Source organism: Parastagonospora nodorum (genome assembly GCF_000146915.1).
Source record: "Parastagonospora nodorum SN15 chromosome Unknown scaffold_21, whole genome shotgun sequence".
NCBI lineage: Eukaryota > Fungi > Ascomycota > Dothideomycetes > Pleosporales > Phaeosphaeriaceae > Parastagonospora > Parastagonospora nodorum.
This window is the reverse complement of record NW_001884569.1, coordinates 141,558-167,542: the sequence shown is the minus strand read 5'-3', so window position 1 is coordinate 167,542 and position 25,985 is coordinate 141,558. Positions and strand designations below refer to the sequence as shown.

At 53.4% G+C, this 25,985-nt stretch overlaps 13 protein-coding genes across 13 annotated transcripts; 7 read left to right on the top strand and 6 right to left on the bottom strand.

The window, feature by feature from the left end:
- SNOG_12018 (hypothetical protein) lies at positions 1-582 on the top strand (the record flags this gene model as incomplete). The annotated part of the gene is made up of 2 exons (XM_001802198.1): positions 1-99; positions 154-582. The coding sequence occupies 2 exons, from the start codon at positions 1-3 to the stop codon at positions 580-582; spliced, it is 528 nt and encodes a 175-aa protein (XP_001802250.1).
- Positions 583-1,313: 731 nt separating this feature from the next.
- SNOG_12017 (hypothetical protein) lies at positions 1,314-2,206 on the top strand (the record flags this gene model as incomplete). Its single annotated transcript, XM_001802197.1, is given in 4 exon segments — positions 1,314-1,377; positions 1,429-1,524; positions 1,585-1,785; positions 1,803-2,206. 4 exon segments carry the CDS (start codon positions 1,314-1,316, stop codon positions 2,204-2,206), a joined length of 765 nt encoding a protein of 254 aa, XP_001802249.1.
- Positions 2,207-3,541: 1,335 nt separating this feature from the next.
- SNOG_12016 (hypothetical protein) lies at positions 3,542-5,066 on the top strand (the record flags this gene model as incomplete). The annotated part of the gene is made up of 1 exon (XM_001802196.1): positions 3,542-5,066. One exon carries the CDS (start codon positions 3,542-3,544, stop codon positions 4,955-4,957), a length of 1,416 nt encoding a protein of 471 aa, XP_001802248.1. The 3' UTR covers positions 4,958-5,066.
- Positions 5,067-7,090: 2,024 nt separating this feature from the next.
- SNOG_12015 (hypothetical protein) lies at positions 7,091-7,912 on the top strand (the record flags this gene model as incomplete). The annotated part of the gene is made up of 2 exons (XM_001802195.1): positions 7,091-7,187; positions 7,241-7,912. 2 exons carry the CDS (start codon positions 7,091-7,093, stop codon positions 7,657-7,659), a joined length of 516 nt encoding a protein of 171 aa, XP_001802247.1. The 3' UTR covers positions 7,660-7,912.
- On the bottom strand, positions 7,766-8,129 carry SNOG_12014 (hypothetical protein; the record flags this gene model as incomplete). Its single annotated transcript, XM_001802194.1, has 2 exons — positions 7,766-7,816; positions 8,004-8,129. 2 exons carry the CDS (start codon positions 8,127-8,129, stop codon positions 7,766-7,768), a joined length of 177 nt encoding a protein of 58 aa, XP_001802246.1.
- Positions 8,130-11,152: 3,023 nt separating this feature from the next.
- Positions 11,153-11,504, top strand: SNOG_12013 (hypothetical protein; the record flags this gene model as incomplete). The annotated part of the gene is made up of 2 exons (XM_001802193.1): positions 11,153-11,349; positions 11,393-11,504. The coding sequence occupies 2 exons, from the start codon at positions 11,153-11,155 to the stop codon at positions 11,502-11,504; spliced, it is 309 nt and encodes a 102-aa protein (XP_001802245.1).
- A 189-nt stretch (positions 11,505-11,693) lies between these two features.
- Positions 11,694-11,872, bottom strand: SNOG_12012 (hypothetical protein; the record flags this gene model as incomplete). The annotated part of the gene is made up of 2 exons (XM_001802192.1): positions 11,694-11,792; positions 11,837-11,872. 2 exons carry the CDS (start codon positions 11,870-11,872, stop codon positions 11,694-11,696), a joined length of 135 nt encoding a protein of 44 aa, XP_001802244.1.
- A 470-nt stretch (positions 11,873-12,342) lies between these two features.
- On the top strand, positions 12,343-14,057 carry SNOG_12011 (hypothetical protein; the record flags this gene model as incomplete). Its single annotated transcript, XM_001802191.1, has 3 exons — positions 12,343-12,868; positions 12,919-13,287; positions 13,333-14,057. The coding sequence occupies 3 exons, from the start codon at positions 12,343-12,345 to the stop codon at positions 14,055-14,057; spliced, it is 1,620 nt and encodes a 539-aa protein (XP_001802243.1).
- Positions 14,058-15,163: 1,106 nt separating this feature from the next.
- SNOG_12010 (hypothetical protein) lies at positions 15,164-16,069 on the bottom strand (the record flags this gene model as incomplete). The annotated part of the gene is made up of 3 exons (XM_001802190.1): positions 15,164-15,724; positions 15,875-15,917; positions 16,050-16,069. 3 exons carry the CDS (start codon positions 16,067-16,069, stop codon positions 15,164-15,166), a joined length of 624 nt encoding a protein of 207 aa, XP_001802242.1.
- A 1,953-nt stretch (positions 16,070-18,022) lies between these two features.
- On the bottom strand, positions 18,023-18,714 carry SNOG_12009 (hypothetical protein; the record flags this gene model as incomplete). Its single annotated transcript, XM_001802189.1, has 3 exons — positions 18,023-18,289; positions 18,373-18,444; positions 18,490-18,714. The coding sequence occupies 3 exons, from the start codon at positions 18,712-18,714 to the stop codon at positions 18,023-18,025; spliced, it is 564 nt and encodes a 187-aa protein (XP_001802241.1).
- A 434-nt stretch (positions 18,715-19,148) lies between these two features.
- SNOG_12008 (hypothetical protein) lies at positions 19,149-22,424 on the bottom strand (the record flags this gene model as incomplete). The annotated part of the gene is made up of 1 exon (XM_001802188.1): positions 19,149-22,424. One exon carries the CDS (start codon positions 22,422-22,424, stop codon positions 19,149-19,151), a length of 3,276 nt encoding a protein of 1,091 aa, XP_001802240.1.
- Positions 22,425-22,756: 332 nt separating this feature from the next.
- SNOG_20130 (hypothetical protein) lies at positions 22,757-24,041 on the top strand. The gene has a single exon (XM_001802187.1). It carries the CDS (start codon positions 23,551-23,553, stop codon positions 23,848-23,850), a length of 300 nt encoding a protein of 99 aa, XP_001802239.1. The 5' UTR covers positions 22,757-23,550; the 3' UTR covers positions 23,851-24,041.
- On the bottom strand, positions 22,980-24,905 carry SNOG_12007 (hypothetical protein; the record flags this gene model as incomplete). The annotated part of the gene is made up of 2 exons (XM_001802186.1): positions 22,980-23,990; positions 24,042-24,905. 2 exons carry the CDS (start codon positions 24,903-24,905, stop codon positions 22,980-22,982), a joined length of 1,875 nt encoding a protein of 624 aa, XP_001802238.1.
- Between the last annotated feature and the right edge of the window lie 1,080 nt (positions 24,906-25,985).

Here is a 25,985-nt window from a genome sequence, read left to right as displayed (position 1 = left end):
ATGGGCAAATTCGTGCACGACGTCGAGAACGAAATGTTCTGCGAGTCCATCAACACCAAGATCCCCTACTTCAATGCGCCAGTCTACCTAGAGAACAAGGTATATACTTCCGAACACTATGCAGATGATGCAACAAACTAATCGCGACTGCAGACTCCCATCGGCAAAGTCGACGAGATCCTCGGCCCATTGAACCAGGTCTTCTTCACCATCAAGCCCCAGGAAGGCATACAAGCGAAGTCATTCAAGGCCGGCGACAAGTTCTACATCGGTGGCGACAAACTCCTGCCGCTCGACCGTTTCCTACCGAAGCCCAAGCCTGCCCCAGGTGCGGCAAGAGTTAAGAAGCCAGCTGGTGCCGGTGGTCGTGGAGGCGGCGCACGTGGAGGTCGCGGCCGTGGCGCACCACGAGGACGAGGCGGGTTTGGCGATCGAGGTGGACGTGGAGGATCCCGCGGATTTGGCGGTGGCCGCGGAGGCAGCGGTGGTTTCTCAAGAGGTGGAGGCGGCGGTGGCTTCTCACGAGGTGGTCGCGGTGGTGGTGGTGGTGGCTTTGGCGGCCGCGGACGTGGAGGTTACTAAGAGTGATTTGCTTTCGAGCTCGTCACCCTGCCTTCCCTTGAGCACCACGAGAAGGTCGATTCTTCCTTATTATGGATTGCTTGAGTGTCACGACTATTACCAGCCGATACCACGATCATCATTCGACGGCGTTTGGGAGTTCAAATGGGGCTATGTAAAAGATCCAACATACGGCGCCGTGTTGGGCATTGTTTGAAAGGGCTGCCCGGGACTCGTATCTAGTTCAACTGTGTTTCAACGTGAAAAGGAGCAATTAAGATGATGGTACATGTTCCGTGTTAAGTGTCTATAGCTATTGGGCTGCATGCGTTCGTGAGCCGAATCAAAGTCTCACCAAAGTCTCAAAATGTCCAAATCCTGCCTGTACATTGCGATGCATTTCATTACTGAAGAAACATGCCTGGGACCAATTGCACGTGTTTGCGACAAGTACAATGCAGAAACACTGTCGCAGTCGCATGCAAACAGCAGAACTCGGCAAATCACATGGCGGTCTGCAATTGTGGCTAGACCCGGCTATGACGCAGCGTGTGCGCAGGTCGTTCTCGTTAAACTTGAATGAAAGATCCGCGTCACCAGCCTGAGCGACATAACAACAGGCACACCCACATCTTCGGACTTGGACCCTTACGCCTACTCCCACACTCCTCATTTCTAATTACTTCAAGCCAAGACCTCTTGGCCGTTTAGTCCTCAACATCAACACACCGCTTCCTCATACTCCAGGCAGCATGTCGCGAAGAAACGGCGCGCCGCAAGCGTCCAAGGACTCTATGCCGCCGGCGGAGGATCTTAGTGAGTTGTACGAAGTGATCATTAAGGAGGGCATACACTAATTTTGTACAGCGCAAGACAAGCAGGTCCGTCTACTTAGCCAGGATGCCGGTCACTTCTCCCTCATCCGCGCCCTCCACCTTGCAGATTTCATTACCGAGCTCAATGGTATGGACATATTCTCCTGACCATGTAGAAGGAACGCACAGTCTCTAACAATATGATCAGGCTTCTGTGGTGTCATGTCCGTCTTCTCATCGCTCCGCTATTGCATTCAAGACAACCCGCACAACTACACCAACCTCTACCTTGCGCTAGGCTTCGTGCCGCTCGGCTTGTTCTTCGACTTCATGGACGGCAAGGTTGCTAGATGGAGGAAGAAGGCCAGTCTGATGGGCCAGGAACTGGACTCTCTCGCCGACTTGGTACGTTTTGATATGCTTTAGGCGCCCCTCTTTGCACCACTAACACCACAAACCAGGTGTCTTTCGGTGTAGGTCCCGCCGCCGCCGCCTTCAGTCTCGGTCTCCGCACACCTGTCGACCACCTGCTGCTTACCTTCTTCGTTCTCTGCGGTCTCACTCGTCTTGCGCGCTTCAACGTCACTGTCGCCATGGTTCCCAAGGATGCGTCTGGCAAGTCTCAGTACTTTGAAGGCACGCCGATTCCCATGTCTTTGATTCTCGTGCAAACCATGGCATTCTGGGTTTACAAGGGCTGGACGCTGGCACAGATTCCTTTGGGCTTGTGGTTGGAGGGATCGGCCTTGGAGTTCCATCCCGTCGTGTTCATGTTTGTGCTACATGGTTGTCTCATGGTCAGCAAGACCCTACATATACCCAAGCCGTAGATGAAGTCGCGAGAACATGAGGGAAACATCGCACGTGTGGAACGTCGGCAGGGAGCATAGGTCGCTTGTGCTTCGTTGGTATACTGCAACGTGCAATTGATAGGTACAGATTCTAGAATAAAAGCCATGATGCAGCGATCAGAAGGGCTCACATTAGTGTAGAAGAACAAGACCATAAGTCAACTTCCGTCGGTTTTCTTTAAGTGTTCAGACCATCCCGCGCTCGCATGTGTGCTTTGCTCGCGCCTTCCAATCCCTTTACACTGCGCCTTCCCTCAATGCTATCTATGTCGGAGGAGTAAGCCGCCGTCTACTCTCAGCTCCGGTTTTTGATTCGCTTATTCTCAATATACAGCTTTTCCCAAAGTCGAGCTACCCTTAACATTACAAAGACGTTTCGAGAAGATCACAGTTTCTCAGCTACAACGCAAAGCAATTAGGTGCAGCAGTAGACTGCCCATCTAGTAGCCTGGAGCTATGCACTCTGCCTTGCCATCGCAATCGAAGACTCGTGATATGTATATAGCTTCAGGCTATATAATCTCCCTATACGCTTTACCTCGTAGTGGAAGAACCTGCAGTTTGGTTTGAGGCCACCATGTGAGTGATTGCTGTAATAGGAATTGACGATGAACTATTACACATAAGTGCTGCATCTAGTCAGGTACCATCTGGTCTGATGGTCGCCTAGACCAGAACCAGCAGAATGCCAACAAGCCTAGAGAAGATATATTGAAGCATCTCATACATCTCGCTGACGATAGACATTAGTGATGTGTTGAGAAGAAAGAAGTGATGGTGGTGTTCATTTAGATTGGAAACTCATGCGGAAGACAGACGTAGCGATCTGTGTATGATATCATCACAGAGTCGAGGATTTGGTTGCAAAGAAAGAAGGTGAGAAATGTAAAATGCACGCGTCAAAGATGGGACAGTTTACGCTCCTGTTGCTTCGCTGGTCTAGTAGCAGCAAGTGAATGAGAGCCTTCGTACCGACCTGACTACATCGATATCCCTGCATGAGCCTTCTGTTCGTAAGAATTCGATATAAATTTGATGGTATTTCATCGGCAAGATGGCATTTGACATGTCGGATGCGAGAGAGGAAGGCTTAGGATGCAGCCAATAACATCACACATGTCTCTGCTGATGAGCCTCGGCTTTACCCCAGCTTTCGACCTTTCGCGACTCCACCAGACGCGGACTGCAGCGCGGAGCGGGTTAGCTTGCAGTTCAGACCGAGGCCAAATGTCTTCTGGGTCGCAAAATGTAGCAAAAGCCTCGCTCTCCTTCTACCCCATTCCTCTTCGCCCCTGACCACCTCAAATCGCCATCATGTCGCAAGAAACACTCACGCGCGAATCCGTCGCAAAGCATAACAAGCCAGACGATCTCTGGTGCATTGTCGACCACAAGGTCTACGACCTGACTGATTTCGTCGATGCCCACCCCGGTGGCTCAGTCGTTCTCGAGCAGGTAGCTGGCACCGATGCCACTATCGCCTTCTACAACCTGCACCGACAAGAAGTCCTGCAAAAGTACGAGGACCTGTGCATCGGCACCATCGAAGGCGAGAAGTCGGAAGTCATCGTGCCCAAGTTCGGCGACTTGAGCCCAGTTCCGTACGCCGAGCCACTATGGCTCCGACCGCAGTTCAAGAGCCCATACTTCAAGGAGAGCCACAGGGCGCTGCAGAAGGAATTGCGCAAGTTCACCGACGAGCACATCACACCCGAGGCTCAGGCGAAGGAGAAGAGTGGCGAGTACATCAGCCAGGAGCTGATTGATAAGATGGCTGCGAATGATATTCTGGCTATGCGCCTTGGGCCGGGAAAGCATCTACATGGCAAGAACTTGATGGGCGTGGTAAAGGGCGAGGAGTTTGACTACCTGCACGATCTTGTCCAGGCGCAAGAGGGTGTACGTGCGAATGCTCGAGGGTTCCAGGATGGCAACATGGCTGGCATGATGATTTCATTGACAGCAGTGTTGCAGTGGATGCCAGAAAGTGAGCTGAAGACACGTGTGGTCAACGAGGTCTTGACTGGCCAGAAGAAGATCTGCCTCGCCATCACCGAGGCATTCGCGGGCTCAGACGTCGCTGGACTGCGCACCACTGCGGAGAAGACACCTGATGGCAAGCACTACATCATCCGGGGCACGAAGAAGTGGATCACCAACGGCATGTTCTGCGACTACTTCGTCACAGGCTGCAAGACAGAGAGCGGCTTCTCCGTCATCCTTATCCCCAGGGATGACACCGTAGAGACAAAGTTGATCAAGACCAGCTACTCCACAGCCGCCGGTACCGCATACGTCGAATTCAACAACACCAAAGTCCCCGTCGAAGGCCTTCTCGGAAAGGAGCACCAAGGCTTCATCGTAATCAGTAAGTCAAACTCCACCCCCTCGCATCTTACAACCTCTAACAATACCTCAGTGTCCAACTTCAACCACGAGCGCTTCATGATGGCCTGCGGCGTAATCCGACAATCCCGCACCGTCGTCGAAGAATGCCTCAAATGGTGCAACCAGCGCATGGTCTTTGGCAAGAAACTCATCGAGCAAGCCCGCCATCCGCCAAAAACTCGCCAAAATGATCTCTCACGTCGAGGCCAACCAGGCGTGGCTCGAATCCATCGCCTACCAAATGTGCAACATGAGCTACCAGCAGCAGTCAACTGTGCTGGGTGGGCCCATTGGGCTCTTGAAGTCTTTTGCCACGCGCTCTGCGCACGAGATTGCGGATGAGGCGGTGAATATTTTCGGTGGGAGGGGGCTGACGCAGACGGGTATGGGCCGCGTGGTGGAGCAGTTCCATCGGACGTACAAGTTTGATGCGATTTTGGGCGGGACGGAAGAGATTTTGGGAGATTTGGGAGTCAGGCAGGCGTATAAGAACTTCCCCAAGAGTATGTTGTAGAGGGTTTGGGATTACATTCTTCGTCTTTACCCGAGTGCTTCATATTGGAGTACGTCCTTTAGCATTATAATTTTATTACTTTGACTTGTATGATATGACAAGTTTATTCCCAAATGCATATTTTTTGTCTGGCATCAGATAGGAAGGGGTGCAGTGCAAGTGATCCACAATTCTGGGTGTGTAAGCAATTTCTTGGAGATGGCGATTGTCCTGGCCGATCTACAATGCTTCGAGTGCGATCATTGCTAGATACAGCATGCCCCTTTCATGGCACTATACTCCCAATAGCTTTGTGTCCGGTGCATGTCTTTTCTTGTCAGCATGTGATTGCTTTTGGAGGTCCTGTTCGCTCAAAAGCGATTCTAAGGGGCGCGTCTGTGAGGGTGATATAGGCGCGTGTAACAAGCCCTAGTAGCTTTGCACATGCTCAAAGTGAATGTGATGAGGAGTCCAAGTCACAATGAGCAGCTGTTCAACTCTCTGAAGACTGAAAGGGGACATGCTTCTCTCTGAGGAGATCAATCGGTTCTGTACGACATGCAGGAATGCTACTCGACCATTCGCACCCTTCTCAAATACTTTCAACATCATCATCATCTGACGTGAGATGCCCATCTCACCATCGCGGATATACATCGTGCCACCATCAACCCCGTAGCAAATTAGTCCAGGGTTCCTAGTGATAGAGTCACGCAGGCGATTAGCATCGACAAATGGTTCCTATGCCAAAATGCCTTGAAACGTCACACAAACCTTATTTGAGCTGGGCATTACGATACGACCGTTCCAGAAATATCCAAGTGACACTAGCAGATTGGAAATAGTTGGCGATGTTGCGGGGAAGACCATGTGAGATGGTGTGTTTCGTAGTGTTTGGTTCGTGGCGCCCAGAACCGTGGGTGGTGAGATTGCACGGGTTGGAGAGGGATGGCGTACTTGGACTTGGAAAGAAGAGGAAGCTGCTAATAGTCGCACCGAATAATTATTCGCAGTACTTAGTGGCCCAAGTGTAGTTAAAAGGATGCAGAGTTGATAGTCTACCACAGCTCACGAGATGAAGATGGCACGAATCGATAAAGACGTTGTCGTCAAAGAGCCATGTCGCACAATCAATGCGCCCTTGCCAACGCCGTCCACGTGTTACACGGCCCGTCGTGCATGATGCGCAGATCTGGAATGGGCAATGAGATTGTGCATGAAGCGATGCGCGCTCAGATACGTGTCACCTGCGAAAGGCAGGTCCGGCGAGTGCGAAGATAGACCAGGGTTGCAGCGACGCGATCTTGAAGACAAAGAAGATTGTATTTGTGTAACGGCTTCAAAGCGACTATGCTTGATGGAAGTCTGGTTCCTGCATTCGGCCAGAAGCCAGTCTCCTGCAGGGTCGCGGGCGATATGGAATCGGATGGAACCTACGCAGGGCACAGCCTCGGTTAGTCAGACGATGGTGTGCAGGCATCTCCAGCTCATGTCAATACTTGGGTGCATCGGTGGGCCAGGTGAGGCGAGGAGCAGCGAACACATGCCGGCTCGAGAACCCCCCGTCCACAGCTCTGGATGTGTTGTGTCGTGATGTGGATGATGCATGCGTGCTCGGCATAGTTGGCCCTTTCCTTTAAAGAAGCGCCGCAGCCCTCGTGCGTCACCTCCTCCAACTCTAACGACTCGCCGCCATTCCCCTTCACTTTCACCGTATCGTTGCCGATTACTCGTGCGGCGAACTATAGCAAAAGGCAACCACCGGGTCACCCTTCTTTAGTCACGCAATCTAGCTGCGTCCCGTACATATATTACCTGCTGCTCCTGCCCACGCGACACTCTTCCCTTCTCCATCAACCTTCCTCTGACTGCGGACATCTCCGTTATCTCGCCGTGCCTATCGACGTCAACCACCGCCACCGACATCGCAACCGCACACTCACTCGCCCACGCAACGCCACACCACACCACACACTGCCAGTATGCGCCGCTCTTCCAGTATCTCGAGCATCAGCTCTTCGGCCTCTGAAAGCGAAGAGACAATGCAGATCTTCATCAAGACCGTCTCCGGCGACAGCAGTACGTCTCACCCACTCCATCATGGCTGCATCACATGCTAACCGCCGCACCAGCAATCCCCCTCAGCATACCCTCGTCCACGTCCATCTCGACGTTACGCTCCCTTCTTGCCCTGCGCACCAACCTCTCCACTCCGTCGGACCTGCGCCTCGTGCACGCCGGCAAGCACCTGACGTCGCCGTCGTCAACGCTGGAATCCTACGCCATCCCGCCCAACGCCACCCTTCACATGGCTCTGCCGCTGCGCGGCGGAATGCCGCCCAAGAAGATTCGCTGCAGCTTCAAGGAGTGCAAGGACGCGGCGCAGCGCATCGTCGGCGACTGCGGCTTCTGCTCGGGTCACTACTGCGGCAAGCACCGATTGCTCGAGGATCACAAGTGCGAGGGCCTCGAGGACTGCAAGAAGGAGAGCCATGAGCGGAATGCGGAGAGGCTGAACAGCGAGAGGACTGTCGCTATCAAGGGCGTCTAGACCGCTTGTGAGCGTAGCCGGACGTCAAGAGACGTCGCAGGCTTGACGGGAGCACCGAGGGACATCGGGGCTGACATTGTTTGTGCCGATGCTGCTGGTGTTCCCGTCAGATGATTGGGTTCGAGCGAGGGATGCCGTAATAACTTTGGTCCTTGAGCTGGGGTACGGTGCACGGCGTTCATCATGGAGGGTCTTTCTAGCGACTGAGCATTGGTAGCTAGACTAATTGACTACTATTCTTCACATTAGACGATGGTTTTCTATTCCACCACAAATCACCCATGCTGCCCATGTGAATGACATTGCTCAATGAATCTTCATTTTGAGAAACCTACGTCACTTACCTTCACGTGAACTTCAGGTTGCGTGTAGTTCATGTATAACGTGGATGCAGCATCGCTAATCCTACATGGAATCAGACCGTTAAGATCATCGGCCAGAATGCTTCCTTGTATAGGAGCATCGTACATGTCGCCGTCGACCTCGAGGTGCGACCTATCACTTGTAGCAGTGATGTCGCGAACAGCGTCTATATAGCTAGGACGATGTATACAGCCAGCAGTGGTAAGACGACCGGTCCTTAGACACTGAGCTGATTTGTATGCATCTAGACCAGATATGCTCCAGGTGCAGCGTCGATGATCTACTCGTGTACGAGTGATGCCGCGATGTCTCAATCCACTGAACTGAATGAAGTGCAAGCATCCAGTTAAATAGTGTTCACCGGTCCGTGTGGAACCGGTGTGTTGCGGTATACGGACGAGCGGACAAGCGGACGAGTTGATCATTCATCCTACATCCGCTGCAGGTCCGCTTGCATCCATGCAAGTCTTGCCCTGTTGCAGCCCCGTTGATGACTCTCCATCGGAGACCATCACTCACTACTCATGTCATGAGAGACAAGGCTGACATGTGTTGCGCTTGGAAACCGCGATAGGAGGGAGGCGACTTGCTTCGCTCTCCTCCGTTCACTTCCAAAACAGCCACCGGGAAGCCAGCCGCCTAGGCAAAGCGTTGTGGCTGAGTTGTGACAGCGGGCGAAACATGTGTTTCGAGATGTCCGCTCCTCTCCTCTCCGCTCACGCTGGGCGCCATTCACTCGTTCCGATTGTGACATGGATTGCTCGCTCCGCCCCGGCACCACCTTGCGACCCAAAAGCTACCCGAAATACGCTCTGTTGGGTCCAACTTCCGGCGTTCTGGCAATGGGCCGAATATTTTGCTTGTAGAGATTGGCAGCTGTTGGCACTGGACGACGGTCCGACTTGGTAGTGGCGAACAATGCTAACTCTTGACTTCCGCTCCACTCCGCTTCACAACTGTTTGCTCTGGGCATCCCTTGTACTAATTCCAAGGCGCTGCCGTCTCTTCCGAACAGTGGCGTTCTCTCTCATGGATAGAGTGATACCGCACAGGTCGCGACTCTGCCATGGAACATGCGTACAGGCGGCCGCGCAATGTCGTCGTCGCGTGTCTCGTATGGAGCATCTGCGTATGCTCCGTTTCCGCCATGTAGCCCTCGGGTTTGACTGGAGCGACTGCTCCGCTCCGCCTGCAGCCATTCCGTACGTAGTCGGGCGGTCGAGGGTGCGGATGCAGGACGGGGAGGAGGTGGCCTGATGGCCTGATCTTGACTAAAATTAATGCGGCTCGCTTAGAGGAGGGAGCCTGGCGTTTCTCTCCGCTCCGCTCGTATTTGCTTATTAGAACAGCACAGACTGAAGCGAGATCTGTGATGATTTTCGTCAGGATGTTGTAATAAAGGGGTGTTGAGGCCTTGGAGGCTTTGGAAATCTAGGGCGAGCGAAACCATACTCCAGGGTGCTGAGTCGTGCCTACCAGATGCACAATAGGCCAAGAGTTCGCCACGTGCTGACGGTGCGTCATTGACGAACTGAAGGCATGGCAAAAGTCAATTCAGAAACAGAGAAGTGATCGCTGTGATGTACAAAACTCACGATGATAGCGCTAGGAGATATATCCGCGTGGAACGGAAGCTGGAGGTTCGCAAAGTAAGCACCGGCCACCACGTGGTGCATTGGATTGCGCATGAACACAGGTGACCTGGCGCACAGTAATATTGTGACGAACCCCTTTTCCGACCAATCCCATATTGCTTCTTCGCCTTGGAGCCCGACGATACATCTGTGCTTATCACATGCGACTCGTGGACTTGAAAATAGAAATGTGTTGAGCGTATGTGCGGACGGGCCGGGCGGGAATTTGGCGAGTATGTGATGTCGGGCGCTTCAAACAGCCCAAATAATGCAAGGCACGCAAAATGTTGAGGTCAGCAAAGACATGCAAGTTGAGATCAGTCACGACGCTGCCCCAGGCTTGACCTGGAGTCGACGGTGGAGCTACTCCATGAATCGGATAAGGTGTGGGCCTAGACGCGAGGCTTCTGACGTAGCATCCTGGTTGCAGAAAGCAGACTGTCCTTTGCTATCACTGCTGGCGATGTCATCATAATGTATACCTATGTAGCTCATACCCTTGCTATTCACTGCTAGCGTGGCGAGACGCAGCATGACTGCAGAGTGTACGCGTTCTGTTTGGCAGGCCGTGCTGAACTGCAAGACATCTTCAGTTGAGAGAAAAGAAGAAGTTCCAACCGCGGCCGGGCAGCGTGGGTTGGATGATGTTTGCTGCGCAGTCATGAAGGACAGATCTGCAATGACCTAGGAAGAAGTCGGGACTGGCCACGTTCCAGACATCCTCTTCACACTGCCATGCGCAGCCGAGCCTCGTCTCGAAACTGGCAGAGGAAACCCTCTTTGGGAATCTGGTATTTGAGCGTTGCCTATTTCGGACGGGAAAGGATTCCCAGTTGAAGATCATCTTGGCGTTTCTCTGAGTTCTCTGAGGCGAAACTGCAGATCTTCTCACCTCAGACACCGAGCCGGTTTGTTCGCTCGCCTTCCACGCTACCATCAAACTTCCAGAGTACCGCCGAAAGCACCAAATCATCGGACCAACATTACAATCGACTTGCCCTGGCGACTTGCCGCTACCCGCGGATACAGGGGAGCCGAACGTCCATCGTGTCACAGCACAATGTGATGTCGTGAGCTTGTGGGCAGCCAATCTGCGTCATGTCCCTATGGATTATTTGTTTTGGGACTTGATAAGTGCCGCCTCGGCCGTACGAAGATCGCGTTCCCTTAAGACAGTCCTATCTTCCTGAGGCGGCTCGAAAAAAAGGATGGAGAGAAGCCGGCAGCGTGGGGCACAGAACTCCAGTGCCAAGAGAATTACGACGATCCCTGAGCCGCCGGCTCGCACAGCGACAAGCAATTGAGGCTGTGTCAAGATAACGAAGCACCAGACCCCAGCACGTGTGGACTGCTGGATGATCTTGTTGCGATGCCAAATCTTGGCGGATTTGTGACACTGTCGACGAAACCACGGTGCTGAAAATGTTCTGTCGTCACTAGAGCCAGGCTCTGATGCCAGTAAATTGGAGAATGTTTGGCTTGTGCTGCCGTTAGAAATGCATTTTCCCTTTGTTCCGGAAGGGCCTGGACTTTCGGCCGTTATACTATGGGAGTACAACATCTGCATTCTGTACATTGATGAGCCAAGTGGAGCCCGCCAAGGCGGTATCTATGTCAATGTACATCACTTTCTTGGCTTGTGGCACGTACCGACCGGCCCAATCGACAAGGCCTCCGCTGAGAACAGCGCCAAGTAGAAGGCCCGCTCCGCTTGCACTTGGGTACCCTTGGACAAGCCACCTCCTCATCCCTTATTCTCAAGAGCCACTGCCGGATGGCTTCACGCCTGTGGAACGTTTCTGGCTAGGCTCGCCTATCAGCGTGCGATACTGGGGCACAATGCTGTAGTTGGTGGGCAGTGATATGCATCATGTACGATGATGGTGCTTGTCCGCCCTCTTCCACAAGCATGTGATGACATGGACGGATAGCGGGCAAAGGCGCTGCTTCGGACGAGACAGGGCCGTGAGGGACCGTGAGCGCAGCTGGCATCTCCCTGTCGGGTGAATACTGCTGTTCAACTCCCAGATGGGTGCCTCAGATGCCGTGGGCAGTAATCAACGCTAATATGGAGCCGGCGCTGTGCATTCGCAGATGGGCGTCATTCCGCGGTCCGTATCGGTGAAGAGCTTGGGACTGCATGCGGCATAGCCGGCCTCTAGGCTCAACGACAAACAGACACCCAAGGCAGGCGGAGTCGTGCCTTCCGCAGCCATGGTGGGCCACCATCCTTGGCCGTTCTTGGGCTTGTTTCCTTGCATTGCTTGTGTACCCCCAGCTTTCTAGGGTAATCTGCATTACACGACCGGTTTGACTACCACGTCACTATGGGTGAAGCCCAAGGAGTCAGCCATACGGGGCCAACGCGCGTGCTTTGGGTGGGAGTGGAGCACTACCCAGCACCCAATCTCTTTGGTACATACCCCAGATCGAACCGTCTACCCACGGGAGTACCGGAGCGCTGCAGTACTTATATCTCGATCGTCCACCGCTCAGACTCTGGCGCCCTACTGCAAACCCAGAGCGTCTTATCGAGCGCGGACCCTCTCCAACCAATACATCAGTGTTGAGCACGTTTCTGTTCACACGTCACCGCCTTCTTGTCACTTTTGGTTTGCGACTTCCTCTTTGAACCTTCACCCCACGCTGCTTCAAACACCACACATTCACCGCACTCACCGCAAACATGACACGCTCGTTCGATAAAACGAGCCGCAAAGGCAGTGAGGGGACGCTGCCTTTCTCTAGTGCACCTACACAAACAAGCACGATTCGAGACATGTCACAAACCTCACTTCAGTCCGGCAGCGAGCCAGACTGGCCGCGTTCATGGCGGGCCTACGCTTGCTTGCTCGGCTGCTTCTTCCTCATGTTCAACTCCTGGGGCCTCGTAAATGCCTACGGGACATGGTCTTCATATTATGTTGGCCACTCACTTCTTGGAACAGATCAGCTGAAGCTGAACCTTATTGGATCGACACAGTCCTTCCTCGTTCTGTTGCTGTCTAACCCAGTTGGCCGACTTCTGGATGCCGGCTACTCCCGCCACGTTATTGGATTTGGCTCAATCTGTGTGCCTCTGGGCCTCTTCCTCCTCTCCGTGGTCCATCCCTCAGACATCGGCGCCCTTGCCAACTTTGGCTCCATCTGGGGCCTTCAAGGCCTCATGGTCGGCCTGGGCATGGCACCCTTCTTCGTCTCCAGTTCTCAAGGTGAGTCATAAGCATCTCGCCAGATCAATCACAAACTAACGACACTGCAGTCGCTTCAACATGGTTCCCAAAGCGCAGAGGCCTCGCGGTCGGCTATGTTGCGTGCGGTGCCAGTGTTGCAGGTGTCATCTACCCCACGATGCTCCGCTACTTGATCCTGTCCCTGGGCTTCAACAATGCCGTCCGCTGTGTTGCAGGGCTCACTTCAATCACCTGCATCTTCTCCTTCATCTTTGCTGCGCCTAACCCAGACCACGACCACCACGAGCCAAAGACGTGGATGGCCAAGCGAACATGGTTCGATACTGACGTAAAGACCAATCGGTCTTTCTGGTGGTTCACTGCAGCCGTCGCCTTCATGTTCTTTGGCTTCTATCCAGTCTTCTTCAACATTGAAGAGGTAAGCATAGTCAGCTCTCGTGGATGAATAGTACTAACATCGCATCAGTGGGCATCAGTACAAGGTTACGGTACCCGTGACGGCGTCGGTAGCATCACGCCTACAGAGGAGACCAATCAACCCATTGAGACCTTCTGGCTCCTCACCATCATGAACGGTGCCTCAACACTAGGACGACTCCTCCTCGCACACTTCTCCGACAGGGTCGGCGCACTCAACATGCACAGTGCTGCCCAGATTATCTGCTCTATCCTCGTCCTCGTCATGTGGCCCCTAGCCAAATCTGAAAATGCTGCCATCGGCTTCTGTGTCATCTTTGGTCTCTTCTCTGGCACAGTCATTGGCTGCCCTCCGGCTTCCATCGCCAACATCCTCAACTGCACATACACCAAAGTTGGGGAACTTGGTTTCGCAAAGAAGAAGCTGGGCCATTGGACCGGCATGATGTACAGCTTCGCCGCCATTCCCGCGCTTACCGGGCCTGTCATTGCAGGACACCTCATCACGACATACAACACGTACCTCACTCTGCAAATGTGGTCGGGCTTCTGCCTATTCATCTCCTTCATCTGCATGGTGGTTGCGCGATGGTACCTGCCCTGCGTAGACGGCGAGATGGTCCGCACCAAGATTGCACGCAAGCTCGGCCGCCACGTCGACCCCGTCGGCGAGAAGGGCTACATGAGCGAAGGCGATTGCCTCTCGCAAGCACCTACCCGCGTACAGAGCGAGCTGCCCTCTCGGCAAAACTCCAGCGACAAGATCGACCGCCCCGAGCGCATGGTCTAAATACCTATTCACCTTCATTTGCGGATACCCCAACTTATAAATTTTCGGCCTTCACACAGTGGACGCTGCGACATGGTATTGCTCCGGCCTACCATGTGTATGACACTTCTCTTCACTTCTTTCTCATTCAGCGAAAAAGGACTTTTTTCATGCAACGGGCTAGCGATAGATTCACGATGGCGTTTTACTTATTCTAGCTTCTGACATGAAGGCCTCAGCGTGTTCTTCTTTTCCCCTTCATCGGTGGAGACGTAGGCGCAAGGAGCTCCCCAGGGATGTGGTTGAGCATCGGTCCACGGTTTTATTCAGTATAGATTTTTTGTTTTCCTAATCAAAACTTTACCACTTGTCGAACAATGCTTCCTCTCTCCCTCGCTTCGTCGTGCAAGTAAAGGGGGCTACCAAGACACTCATCCCGTTGGGCAGCAATAATGCAATGTGGAATATGTACCTACACAAACAAATGTCGTGCACGCGGAATTTGCAAAACGTGCCAACCCTGCCCCGAACCGCATGTCAGCCGCACAGTCTATAACACAGCATCGACCAAGTCCCGGAGGTACAGTGCTCGTATCGATATGTGGCGATCCTATAGCCCACCCCACGCATATAGCCACCAGCAAAGCAAAACACGCCTCCAAAAAAAGCGCCGCGCCGAACCGGCAGTTCTCGCACACATCCAAGATTCTTGGACACTGTCTTGTGTTGATTACGCATTCCCAAGAAAAACTTGGAATCATGGCGATCAGGGTAGAGAAGGGCCGTTTGTAACGTCAAAATGCTCATGGTGGCGGCTGGATGACATGCGGAGACACGCAACACACACACAATGCAGGTAGGTATCGGTTCGATAACGTCAATCGGTAATCAGATCAAACGTGCGCACATGTCAGTTCCGCGCACGGGAGGGCCGTGGAGGCGCAGTGCGTGCGTGCGTGTGTGCGTACATGCCATTTCTCGATTACAGCGCAGAAAGCTGCATGCGTACCGAATCTTGCGGACGTCGTGGGGTCCAGCGTGCTGGAACAATACAATGAGGTGAGCAAGATAGCGGGTATGTGGTAGATGTCCGGGGGGCGAGGATTTCATTGATGGGATAAGACAATCTACTTGTGGTCCATCTCTCCGTCGACATGTCTTGGACGCATCCGTTTGCAGCCATTCTGACCTCGCTGCTTGGCAATGACGCTGCTCAGAAGCCGACGGTACAGTTTATTCCGTCTGGAACAAAACACCTCTCCATCGGTATTTGACCCATCGCCCGTGGGCTTTGAATCAGCGGGCCACGCAACCCCAACGACGATCGTCTCCACCTCGCGTCGAAGGATTCCTGCCAGCCTACTCCACAATCCCCACGATCTCGACTCATGTGCGCTGGAGCCACTCTGGCACGCGAGAGTGGTCTGATTACGCGTGCATTCTGGTATTCGGGAAAGCGCCAGCCAGAGTACTGTAGATCGGCATTTGAATCCTGGGCCGCATTCCAGTCCCACAAGCACCACTCCAAGACGGATATCATGTCCGTGGGAACCGTTGGCAGTGCTTCGTGTATCGCGCGCGGGTGTGGCTGGCGGCTGGCCCGGCAGCCAAGATTCGTTCCAAGGAAGGCTGCAGTAATCGCGCAGGCTGTAGATTACCAGAGGCTCTGTAACCGTCGTTGGGGGTTGCTGACGGCAGATTTGTACAAGGAGTACGGATCGGCAGATGCTGTGTTTCGTACCAGTTCAGCGTAGATTGGTGAGGCGTTTACACAACCGGAAAAAGAAATCGGGCTGCGTGGTGTATGCACATGTTATCGAGAAGGCTTAGTTACTTACTTCCCATTGTCTCAAGCTTTTCAGAGGCTCGGAGGTTCGCGCTCTGTATCATTAGTAAGGCCAGGTAAGGTCTATTCATGCGTTGTGCCCGTGTCTTGCTGCAGAGTATGGCCGCACAAGTTCTCCGATGCAAGGCCTGGCTCATGGTAGCCATGTAAGTAAGGTATATTGCCACTTCGCTTGCCGAGTTGCCATGTTGTACTTCCCGGAAACTGCTCCGACCCTTCTCCAGGGACAGACGTGCCTCTTTGAGAAGATCTGCGTTGTCAGACTCGATGCGCGATTACTTTGCTGTGGGATGTCACATGGATAGCCTGAGTCTGAAGGTGGAAATACAATTGCAAATTGCAACACCGGACTAGAGTCAAGAAATGCCGCTCCAGACAAATTAAGCAAACACACTTCCAGGTTCCGGCTTGGAGAAGTCTTGGGTTGCAGCCGTAAGGAGGCGTCGAAGTGGTTCATCTAGACTGGCGGGAAGCCAAGACTCCGCTGGCCTTGGTCGCAGCTTCGTTGCGGCACATCCCTTTGGCGCCTTGTCTGATGCGGGGGTACGTACATTGTGGCGCATGCTGTAGAACCATCCAACTAGATGCGCGGGTCACCTGGGGTTTATGCCTGAGTTTAGCCGGACTAAATATCCCTTGAGAAGGTTTCGATGTACAAGTACATCGCCCAAGGCTGGGCAATCTTGGCGGCATCGAGATATGTAGATCGCTTTCGTAGTAAGGCAGCGTTGAGGAAAACCCGCGGCTCCGGATACTTTTCGCAATGTGCGACCGGTGTAGAAAGGGCAGCCACATGACTGACATGTACAAACTTTACGAGATCGCCCGGTGTACTTGGCAATAATCAGAGTTGTGCAACGCGAGCAAGCCATTGTCTCAGAATGACCGAGGAAAGGATCATAATTAGGGGTATCAATAGCTGCCAGGCATGTGAAGACTAAAGCAATGTATATGGTGCTGAGATGAGAAAGCGAGTGAGAGATGATGACGAACCGCAGAATCCCAGCAAACTATGCAGAAAACACCATGATTCGCGTCAATTTGACCATGGAACGTTGAAACCCCGAAACGCCGTTGATGCCGCCCTCATTTCATACCAGAATATGACTAAAGCTGCAATGTCAAAGGCTTCAGGACTCTTGAGAATTTTGACAACTTCCGGTGTGCAAGGAGCGCATGTATAACGAGCAACATACGCAAAACTGACAAGCCTCCGTGGAAGAAGTGGAGGAGCTGCATTACTGTACTAGGCTTGCTAGCTTGCTAGCTTGCCAACACTCGGCGTTTGAACACCTGGCTGGACGGTGTGTGTCGCGATTGCGAGCACGCTTGTTGAGCTTTCACCGCCGCCATCCACAGACATGCCGAGGGCACGGCGTGCAAGTTCTTTTTGGCCTGTGATAACGGGATCTACCGGAGAAGTCAGGCTGTTGTGACCGTTGGCGCTCGGTTGCAACCATTGTACACTTGTACAACGTGTTACCAGCCGTTGTGTAGTCTCGTCTACAGGCGCAAAGTGGGTGCCGCTACTGACAAGGAGATGAAGTAATCTCAACAGCTCTTCGCGCTTGTAGTGTGGTGGCTTGCTGATCTGGCTATGCAACAAGATCGGGTGCAGCACCCGAAGGTATGTATGTCGTAGCGCACTTGCAGCTGGAGAGTCGTGGGGAAGATCGATAAGATTTCGAAGGATAACGTCGACCAGAACGTGTAGATCGTTGGTGTAAAAATACTCCGCTGTGGAAGAGTTGCCGAAGAGAAGGTACAGAAGTTTGAGAATCAACAACTGAAGAGAGGTCTCAGACTCTCTGTTTAACAACAGTATGAGATTGCAACCGAATGTCTTGTAGGTCAGGCCATGGGTGGATATGGCCTTGATAACTCGATTCGTCATTCGGTGTCGGCCGTCGCTGTGGTTGGTCGTGGAGGCTACCAAGTATTGCTCGTTCAGGACCAGCTAACCAAACGTCAGCTCGCGGCATCATAGTTTAACATTCCAGACGTACTAGGACACGAATGACCGTGTAATGGTATGGGTCTTCAGCATCGTCAGAAGCACCCTCAATAATGTCAAGGAGGTACACTATGAAAGCGTCGTTTACGGCCACTATGAACAACACACGTTAGCCCAAGACCCCAATCATGGGGACCGCACTGGCTGCAGTTCCCTCCACGTACTGAAATCATCCCAGGTCAAACGTTGACCGCGCGAGGACTCGTACAGAAGCTCCAGCAGCAACTGATGCAGGCTAGTATCCTCTTGCACGGCGTCCATCTGGACCAGTTCGACGAGTCTGGGAAAGGTGGATTCGGCATGCATCATCTCGAAGATGGCATCGTCTTTGTGATGGCGGCCATCGTACAGCAAAAAAGCTGCTACGATGTGAAGTGTGGGGTTGTCTTCTTCCTACTCGTCTGTCAGCAGCTGTTGACTATCGGAGGTCGTAGCCCACATACTTGAAGCAGGCAATATATTATCTGTCGCCGCACATAGTCCGTGTTGGCGACATAGAGATCACCTTCCAGCAAACGGAAGATGCATTTCGCAATGCTATAGTCGGTCTGGAGATACTCCGCTGGACATGGTCAACACCCGTCGACACATACCTCCAAGGGTCGCATACACTTGTAGTTGGTGGTAACGTTCAGGAAAGAGCGCAGAGAGTTGTCGATGATCTCGTGTTCCTGGCAGCGCGTCGATACGATGTCGTCTAGCTCTGTGTCGCGGATTAGCCCTTGTGGCCTTGCACTGGTGGGGGTATTTGCAGGCGCTCTCTCACCATCCCAGAATTGCTGCTCATTCTCGAGGCTATACGACACCTCAAATGCCATGTCTGAGTCGCGGGCCAAGTACTAAAATCATCCTCCTAGCGGCAAAGCGTACGAGATGTTCGGGTCTGGCGCGTGAGTTTCGTCGACGTGAAGTTGTTCGCGTCGAAGTCCAAATGGCACGCCGAGAATTCCCCGCCGCAGTGCGTCACTTCCGCATCTCGGACATGGCCGGTGCTCATGCCATCAACATTGAATGTTCGCAAAAGATCACGTTGAAGCAGGAACCAAGCGTGTCAAAGCTTAACAATAGACGTAACTTTCATACGAAGCTAACAGGGCCATATCATATCGACCAGAATAAAATAACGACAGCGCCAATATCATGTGGTATCCTGCGCAATCCCAAGCCTGAAAGCAAACAAACCAAACGCCGAACCAAAGGTATATCCCAATTTGATAAACCGAAAACCCCCCTCGATGAAGAGACATACAATCTACCATCCTCCCCTAACTCTGCGAATCTTCTCCTTCCCTCCAACCCTTCCGGCTGTGATTCTCCTCACCCATCGTCGAATCGCCCACCCCCTTGCGAGAGCCTGGAACGCCAGAACATCGCTCTCCAGCTGTTTATTCCGGGCTTCCAAGATGCCCTTCCAGCGTACTTGAATTACAGTAGCAGCATTGAAAAGACGCTCTCTGGTCTGCGCAACCACAGCACATTCATGAGCCATCTTCATCAAGGCGATGCGTTGGCTAATCTTCCTTCGCGATAGATGACGACGGAACGCGGCTTGAATAGTCGATGCAGCGCGGTGCGTGAGGCTGAGTGGGAGAAGACGCGAAGCCAGGAACGAGAGCGTGAGGAGCGTGAAGTCTCGCGACGGAATCGAGCGCGCGGATGCGTGTTGCGGTGTGAAAAGCGATATGAAAGAGGTGGAACAACCGACTGCTCTCAGTTTTGCTGCTAAGCCCAGTCTGCCGTGTTCCATGGTTGTTGCAATAGACGAGGGAAGATAAGTGTCGACGATGACTTCCAGGACTTTCGGGTCTGCAAACGAAGTTGTGAGATTTGCAACGCGGATTCCGTGCAGGCGAGCAATGGAGCGGGACCATGAAAGCAGGAGGCGCTTATGATATTCCAGTCCGGCAATCTCGGCGGTCGCGTCGTCCGCGTCGGAATCGAGATCCCGCTCTTCAAAGTTGTCACGGTTGCGGTACCATTGCTCCCGGAATCGCTCTGTCTCCTTCACGATTTGTGGCCAGTCGACAAGGTTACCGAGACCACACTTGCCGACCAGCGACCACAAAAGGCTGAGTGTGTTCTCGCGGTGGCCATCGACGATGTCGTCTGCTTTGATCGCGTCGAAGGCGTGGCGTGGGATACCAGGCGCGCCCTCAAGGGCTGAAAGGGCGATCTGGACGTTATATACCTTCTGTGGTCGGCCAATAGCTGGGTACTTGAGATGTTGTGACAACACCCAGCTTTCCTTGTCGTTGCAGTCACTTTTCAAGAGCTCACCGGTAGGCATAGAAACGGTGATTGTCTGGTCTTCCTCCTCGGTCATTCTTGAAGATGGGTATACAAGTAGCTCGACCAGACGAGTCAGAACGATGCCATCGCGCAAGTCGACTGCGATGTTGTCGATGTGGTAGGTGTACTCCTGGAGCGGATACTGAGCGTGCTCCACCTTGTAGCTCAGGTGGCCTAAAGGTCGAGTTATATCGCCAAGCGATGGAAGCAACAGGTGCGAAAGCTGGTGAAGCACCTCGACAGACGTCTTGTGGGGCGAGGTCGTCTGAAACAGACATCCAGGAAGGATCTCAGTTGTCTTGGACTTGTCAAGTAACAACGCAAGCATCAAGCTGCGAAGAGCTGTGCGCCTCCATGACCATGCTTGAGAACCAAAGTCGTCGTCACCTCGAGCGATGCTTGCAATGCTTCCTGCGCCTGACTTGACGCGAACAGCGTCCTCGTTCTTGATCAAGAATGCGTCCAGGAACTTTTCAATCGCACGTCGCTCGGCGCGGAACATGCGCGATCCATCATCGGAGCTGGTGGAGCCAGTCGACAATCGGCAGGGCGTGTTGATTTGTCTCCCGATGACGGTCTCCGCTGCAGCGCGTAGTGCATTGAGATCGTACGTCTTCGTCCACAAGTTCAGGAACTTCTTGCGCAGCCCGACGTCGTCCTTGAGTCGCAGGGTCTGGGCAAGAAGATCTTTGGGTATGCTCAACGCGCCGTACTGCAGAGAAGCCTGCAGCCGCTTGTGCAGCGGTGGCATCGAGGGTTCATGATACAGCGCAAGCATCTTCTTCCTCAAGTCCTCGGGACTCTGTTCGGCATTGGGATCACTGCTTGCTGAGTCGAAGACCGAGTTCAGGAGCTGAGTGATTGCAACTTCTTGGTAGGTGAGCCAGCTGTCCTCGTACATGGTCGAGCGGGTGAGGTCTTCTGTAAGCACAGGGTATTTCTCCTTCTTCTCAGGCTTCTGTCCAACAATGTGCATCATGCTGACTGCAGGAGCTGCTCTTTCTACCCTCTGGCGGCGCAAGGCGGTCGGAGGTGATCTGCTGGTGTGGAATGGAGAAGAAGACGACAACGGGGTGCGGCTTGGCCTCGAGGCCTTGGCTTTCGCAGCCTTGATGGTCTCTTTCAGAGCTGCTCTGCTCGAAGCCGTGGCATCCGCTCTAGCTTTGAGCGACTTTGCGGGCGAGCTGTCGTAAGCGGATTGTGGTCGTGAACGCTTCTGGGAGCCTGTGAGTTTCGTCTTAGTTTGCGAGTTGGTGGTGCTCTTAGGGGCGCTCTTGGTGGTGTTGAAGTGGACTCGCGGAGGCGCTTTCATGGCCGATTTCTCGGGGTCGGCCTTGGGGAAGTTGAGCTCGATAATGGTGCCGGTTCCCTTCTTCTCTACAATCTCCACGCCGGGTGGTAGGTTCTCCTTTCCGCTCCCTGATCCAATCACGTCGCTGCAGAACGACACGCTTTGTAGCGAGCGCGTCGTCGAGATCAAGGGTCCGCGTTTGGGTGGTGCAGCTAATGATTTCCTGGGAAGCTTACGTTCCTTCTTCAGTGCAGGAACTAGCTTACCCTCCTCCTCTGAGAGGGTGACCAAGTCTAGGCCAATGTCTGGGGAGTTCTGCCGGGGGTTGCGCGTCGCATGCGTCGATTGGCCTGGGTGTATGGTCATAACGGTCGTGTCGTCGGACGGTACGTATATGGTTCTTCGGCGCGGGTCTTTCTTAGGCGCCTGCTTTCGGAGCTCGCGCTGTTCGAGTATGTCCTCCTGCAGCTGCACAGTCGCGTTGACATCGCCGCCCTGTCTCTCCGCAAGCATGTGGGAGACGCGTCTCCGCTGTGGCTTGAGAGGCTGCGCTTCCTGGACAGGCGGTGCGGGTTTCGGTATGCGTTGTGCTGGGTGTGCTAGCATCGTGGTCCTCTTAATCCTCGAGCCCTCGGGCATGATGGACGCGCGACTCCTTCTTTTCGTCTCAACCGCTGCCAGCTGCTGCTGCTCCTCTTCTTGCGCGACGTCCTCGAAAATGTCGAGCGACGGGTTGAATGCCGGCTTGTGCATGTTGCGCGTCGGCCGACGCGGCTTCGCAGTGCGCAGACTGGCCTTCAGCTCTGTTGTGTACTCAATGTTGGCCGTCGTGTCGTCGGTGGCATAGCTGGGCGCGTAGCTCGATGCTGGGCGTCCGTAGTCGTAGTATCCACTTGGAAACGATGGGTTAGGTGCAGGGCACGGCGTGCCTGCGGTATAGCGGTGCATTTTGGCGTGTCTGATGTCGCAATTCGAAGCGCCGGCGCATAGGGTTATGAAGGGTTCGCTCTCGTCCAAGGATGTCCAAGATTGAAGATGGTGGCGCCTAGCTAAAAGGGAAGAGCACAGACGCGCCCGCTATGTTGTGAAAATACGCGCTACATGTTGCTACGGAAACACCACTCGAAACATCTGACAGCCGTTCGCCCTTGACGTCAGCCCGCATTGCGGAATCCACGGATATGGTCGGCATCGTTTCGGGTGGCATGACTGTCACTACAGCGGATGGTGTGGCTCAAATGCTTCATGTTTCCCCTTCGACACTCGTCTACCAACTAGCTGATCAAGCGAGCATCATCCACGTCCGCCTACCGCATTAATTTCCACTCTAAATGAACACCAACCACCCTATCTTCTCACCAGGTTATGACAGGTCAGTGTGAAATGCCCGCACAGAATCATTAGAGTCTGTCACTTTCGTAAATCCTCTCGTTTTAGAGCTGAACCTACCAAACCATACTTTCAATCACATCTCTCCCACTTCAACACACCTCCCCAAACCCACTAAGGATTCGACACCGGCCTCCCACCCCTCTTCCCCACCTCCACCCCCGCCCTCTGCGCAACCGTCTTCGCCTCCTGCGGCGCGCCCTCCAAGCTGCCCACCAGTGTATTCCCCTCCCTCGTCGGCCCCGTCCTGCCCCAGTTCCCCGTAATCGTATTATTCGCAGTGTTCACGCCATTCTGCGCGTACCATATGCCACTCGACAACAACACGTTCTTCTGGATAGCGTACGAATTACTGCCTTCGTCGGTGTACATGCCAAAGCCCGTGGAGTCGTAGGCGTAGTTTTCGCGAATCACCGTGTTGGGGCTTTTACTCAGGGTATACAAGGCGCCCAAGTCGGTGTGTGAGAGGCCGTAGCGGTGCAGAAGATTTCCTTCGATGCGATTATCGCGGGAAATAGTTGGAGTCGAGTATTTGGGCTGGTACTGGTACAAGCCTCGTTTCTCATACTCCGAGCTTCCACCTGCATCGTTCGAGCCCCAACCGTAGCCGTGGCAGATGCCTGAATACGGCGCTATGTCGATGTCGTTGTGCGAGATGTTGGACGACTGGACGTAGCTTGCGAAGATGGGTACGGTGGAACTGAAGAGCGAGGACACGTTGCGGAAGATGTTGTTCTCGATGGAGATTTTTGAGTTCAGCATTCGGCCATCGCTCGGGTGGTGGGCGTCGGCTCGCACGCCGCCAGCTGTGATGCTGTTGCCCATGACTTGGGAGAAGAAGGCTTCGCGGACGGCTACGTTGCTTGCACCGAGCCCGACGCCTGAGATGTGGGCATTGGCGTCGTTGCCGATTCCTACGCCTCCGCCGCCCATTTGCGTGAAGTTGCCGCCTGTAAAGAAGACGTTGTTGGCTGCGCTGATTTGAATGGCGGAAGGCATTTGGCACCAATGCGGCCTTGAAGACTCGAAGTTTGCCGGAGTGTACGTTGTGTTCTCGCAGAGGTAACCGCCAGTCTGTTGATCAACGTAGCCGATCGAAGATGGTGCGAGCCATGTGCTATGAGCCTGGCGAAGCATAAGTATCAGATCATCTAGAAATTCAGTCGCTATACTCACAAAGCTCACGCCTTCGAACGTGATATCATGTGCAGGAGCATCATACGTCCCCCCAACCACCACCAGCGTCTCCAAAACACCCAAATGCGCATCCAGGCTCGCCAAATTCTCCCCACTCAACGGCTTATAGTACACCTTCCCCGCCTTACTATCAAGGTAAAACTGCCCGCCTTCACTCAACAGCGCCAAAGCATTCTGCACCCAAACCCCAAAGTCTGCATTCGGCTTCGAAATATGGTCATATCCCCAGTTATTCGTCGTCCACCAATCTTGCTTCATGACCAGTTCGCGATTCCCTTTCCCCGAGACTGGCGCGTATCGGTCTGTGAAAGAGTTGATGAAGCGCACTTCAGCCTGCTCGATACCAGCCGTGCTCGTGATCCAATCATACGTTCCCGCCGTCCATTTTATCGAACTCGCCGTATACACGAGGTCTTTCCTATTCGCAATCTTGCGCCGCGCATAGTTCGATGCCTGGCCGTTGACATACAAGTTCCTCGACTTGAATCCCTGGGGCACACTCGTGCTGTATATGCCATTCGCACCCGCAGTCCAATTCGTAAGTTTCCGACCGCCAGATATCACGGCACCGGAACCCGCCCAATTTACTTTGAATCCATTCCTCCCAGAGTCTTGCGCAGTGAGAACGAGGGGTGCGGAAAGCTCGTACGTGCCCGGCGCGATGTGCACCGTGATGTTCGCATTCATAGCCCCGATCTGAGCTCGCACAGCTGATTGCGCCTTCGTCAAGCTCGAGAGAGGTTTCGCTTCCGAAAGTCCATCGTTGCTGTCCGAGCCCGTCGTGGAGACGTAGACATCCGCCGCCGCCGCGAGGACTGCAAAGAAAGCTGGTAGAGTCTTCATGTTGCGAGGTGTATAGAAACTTGACTATCAAAACAACGTCTGTCGTCATAAAACAAGACCTGTCCCAACACATATAAGCATATCCAAGCCGGCCCGCTCGATATTTCTCCGTCGATCGTCCATACCCTTTGGCTCCGAGTACTCTCGGAACAGGGCCTTGCCTGCTCATCTAACTTTCTCCTGCAAACTTAAATCCTCCAACGCGACATGACTGACGGGAACTCCCCGTCCTCCTCGTCTCCACCAATGACCCAGCATCTCGGCTGAATGTCGCGATACAAAAACCTGGGGTAAAGTGGGGGCAGCATATTTGTCCGGCGGTAGAATGTGGAGGGCCTTGCTATTCTTGGTATTAAGTTGATCGTAAAAGCGCGGGGTACATGTCAGTCTAGTAAGACTACTTGAATGCTTTGGAAGAGGTGGTGTGAGGTTGCAGTGATTTCGTCCGAGAATGGAACGTAAGCGAACATGCATTCTACTGGCTCAGTGTGCCCTTTCGCTTGTGTTTGTGCCCCTTCACGCCCCTTTTGCCCTGCGCTAATGCAGTAGCTTGTCGTGCCCTTTGTACTGTCTTCGACACTTGTACGAAAAAATGTCCGAATGTGGGAATTCACTTCGCCCATACAATATATATGTGTATCGGATTTACGTCCGATGGGGCGTTCACGCCCTGCGTTAGATTCAACGCCCCTCCACGCCCTTCTCACTACAATCTACACTTACAATCAAACTGTCCCCTTGTAGTAATATCATGCTTGATTCAAGCTTATCGTTGTCACAAAGGTGCAGACGTCGCGCCCCTTTCGCCCTCTACTAACCCAATCCATCTCTACGCCCCTTCACGCCCTTCCACTGCAATCCATACTTTACACCAAACCTTCTCAATCCAGTAGTATCTCGTGCTGTATTTGGTTAGTGAGAGTGTCGTGTAGGTTTTCCGCCCTCGCCCTTTGCATCTAACAGGTGACATATCACGCCCTTCGCTGCACGCCCTTCGTGGTGCTGCGTTCAACACCTGAGATGGGATTACTGGATGAAGCAAGTACTCAGAAAGGATGAATAATACCATAGCGAAGATCA

Excerpts from the sequence above, each read along its gene's own strand:
- SNOG_20130 (XM_001802187.1), top strand. The coding sequence starts at position 23,551 with ATGGGTACGGTGGAACTGAAGAGCGAGGACACGTTGCGGAAGATGTTG.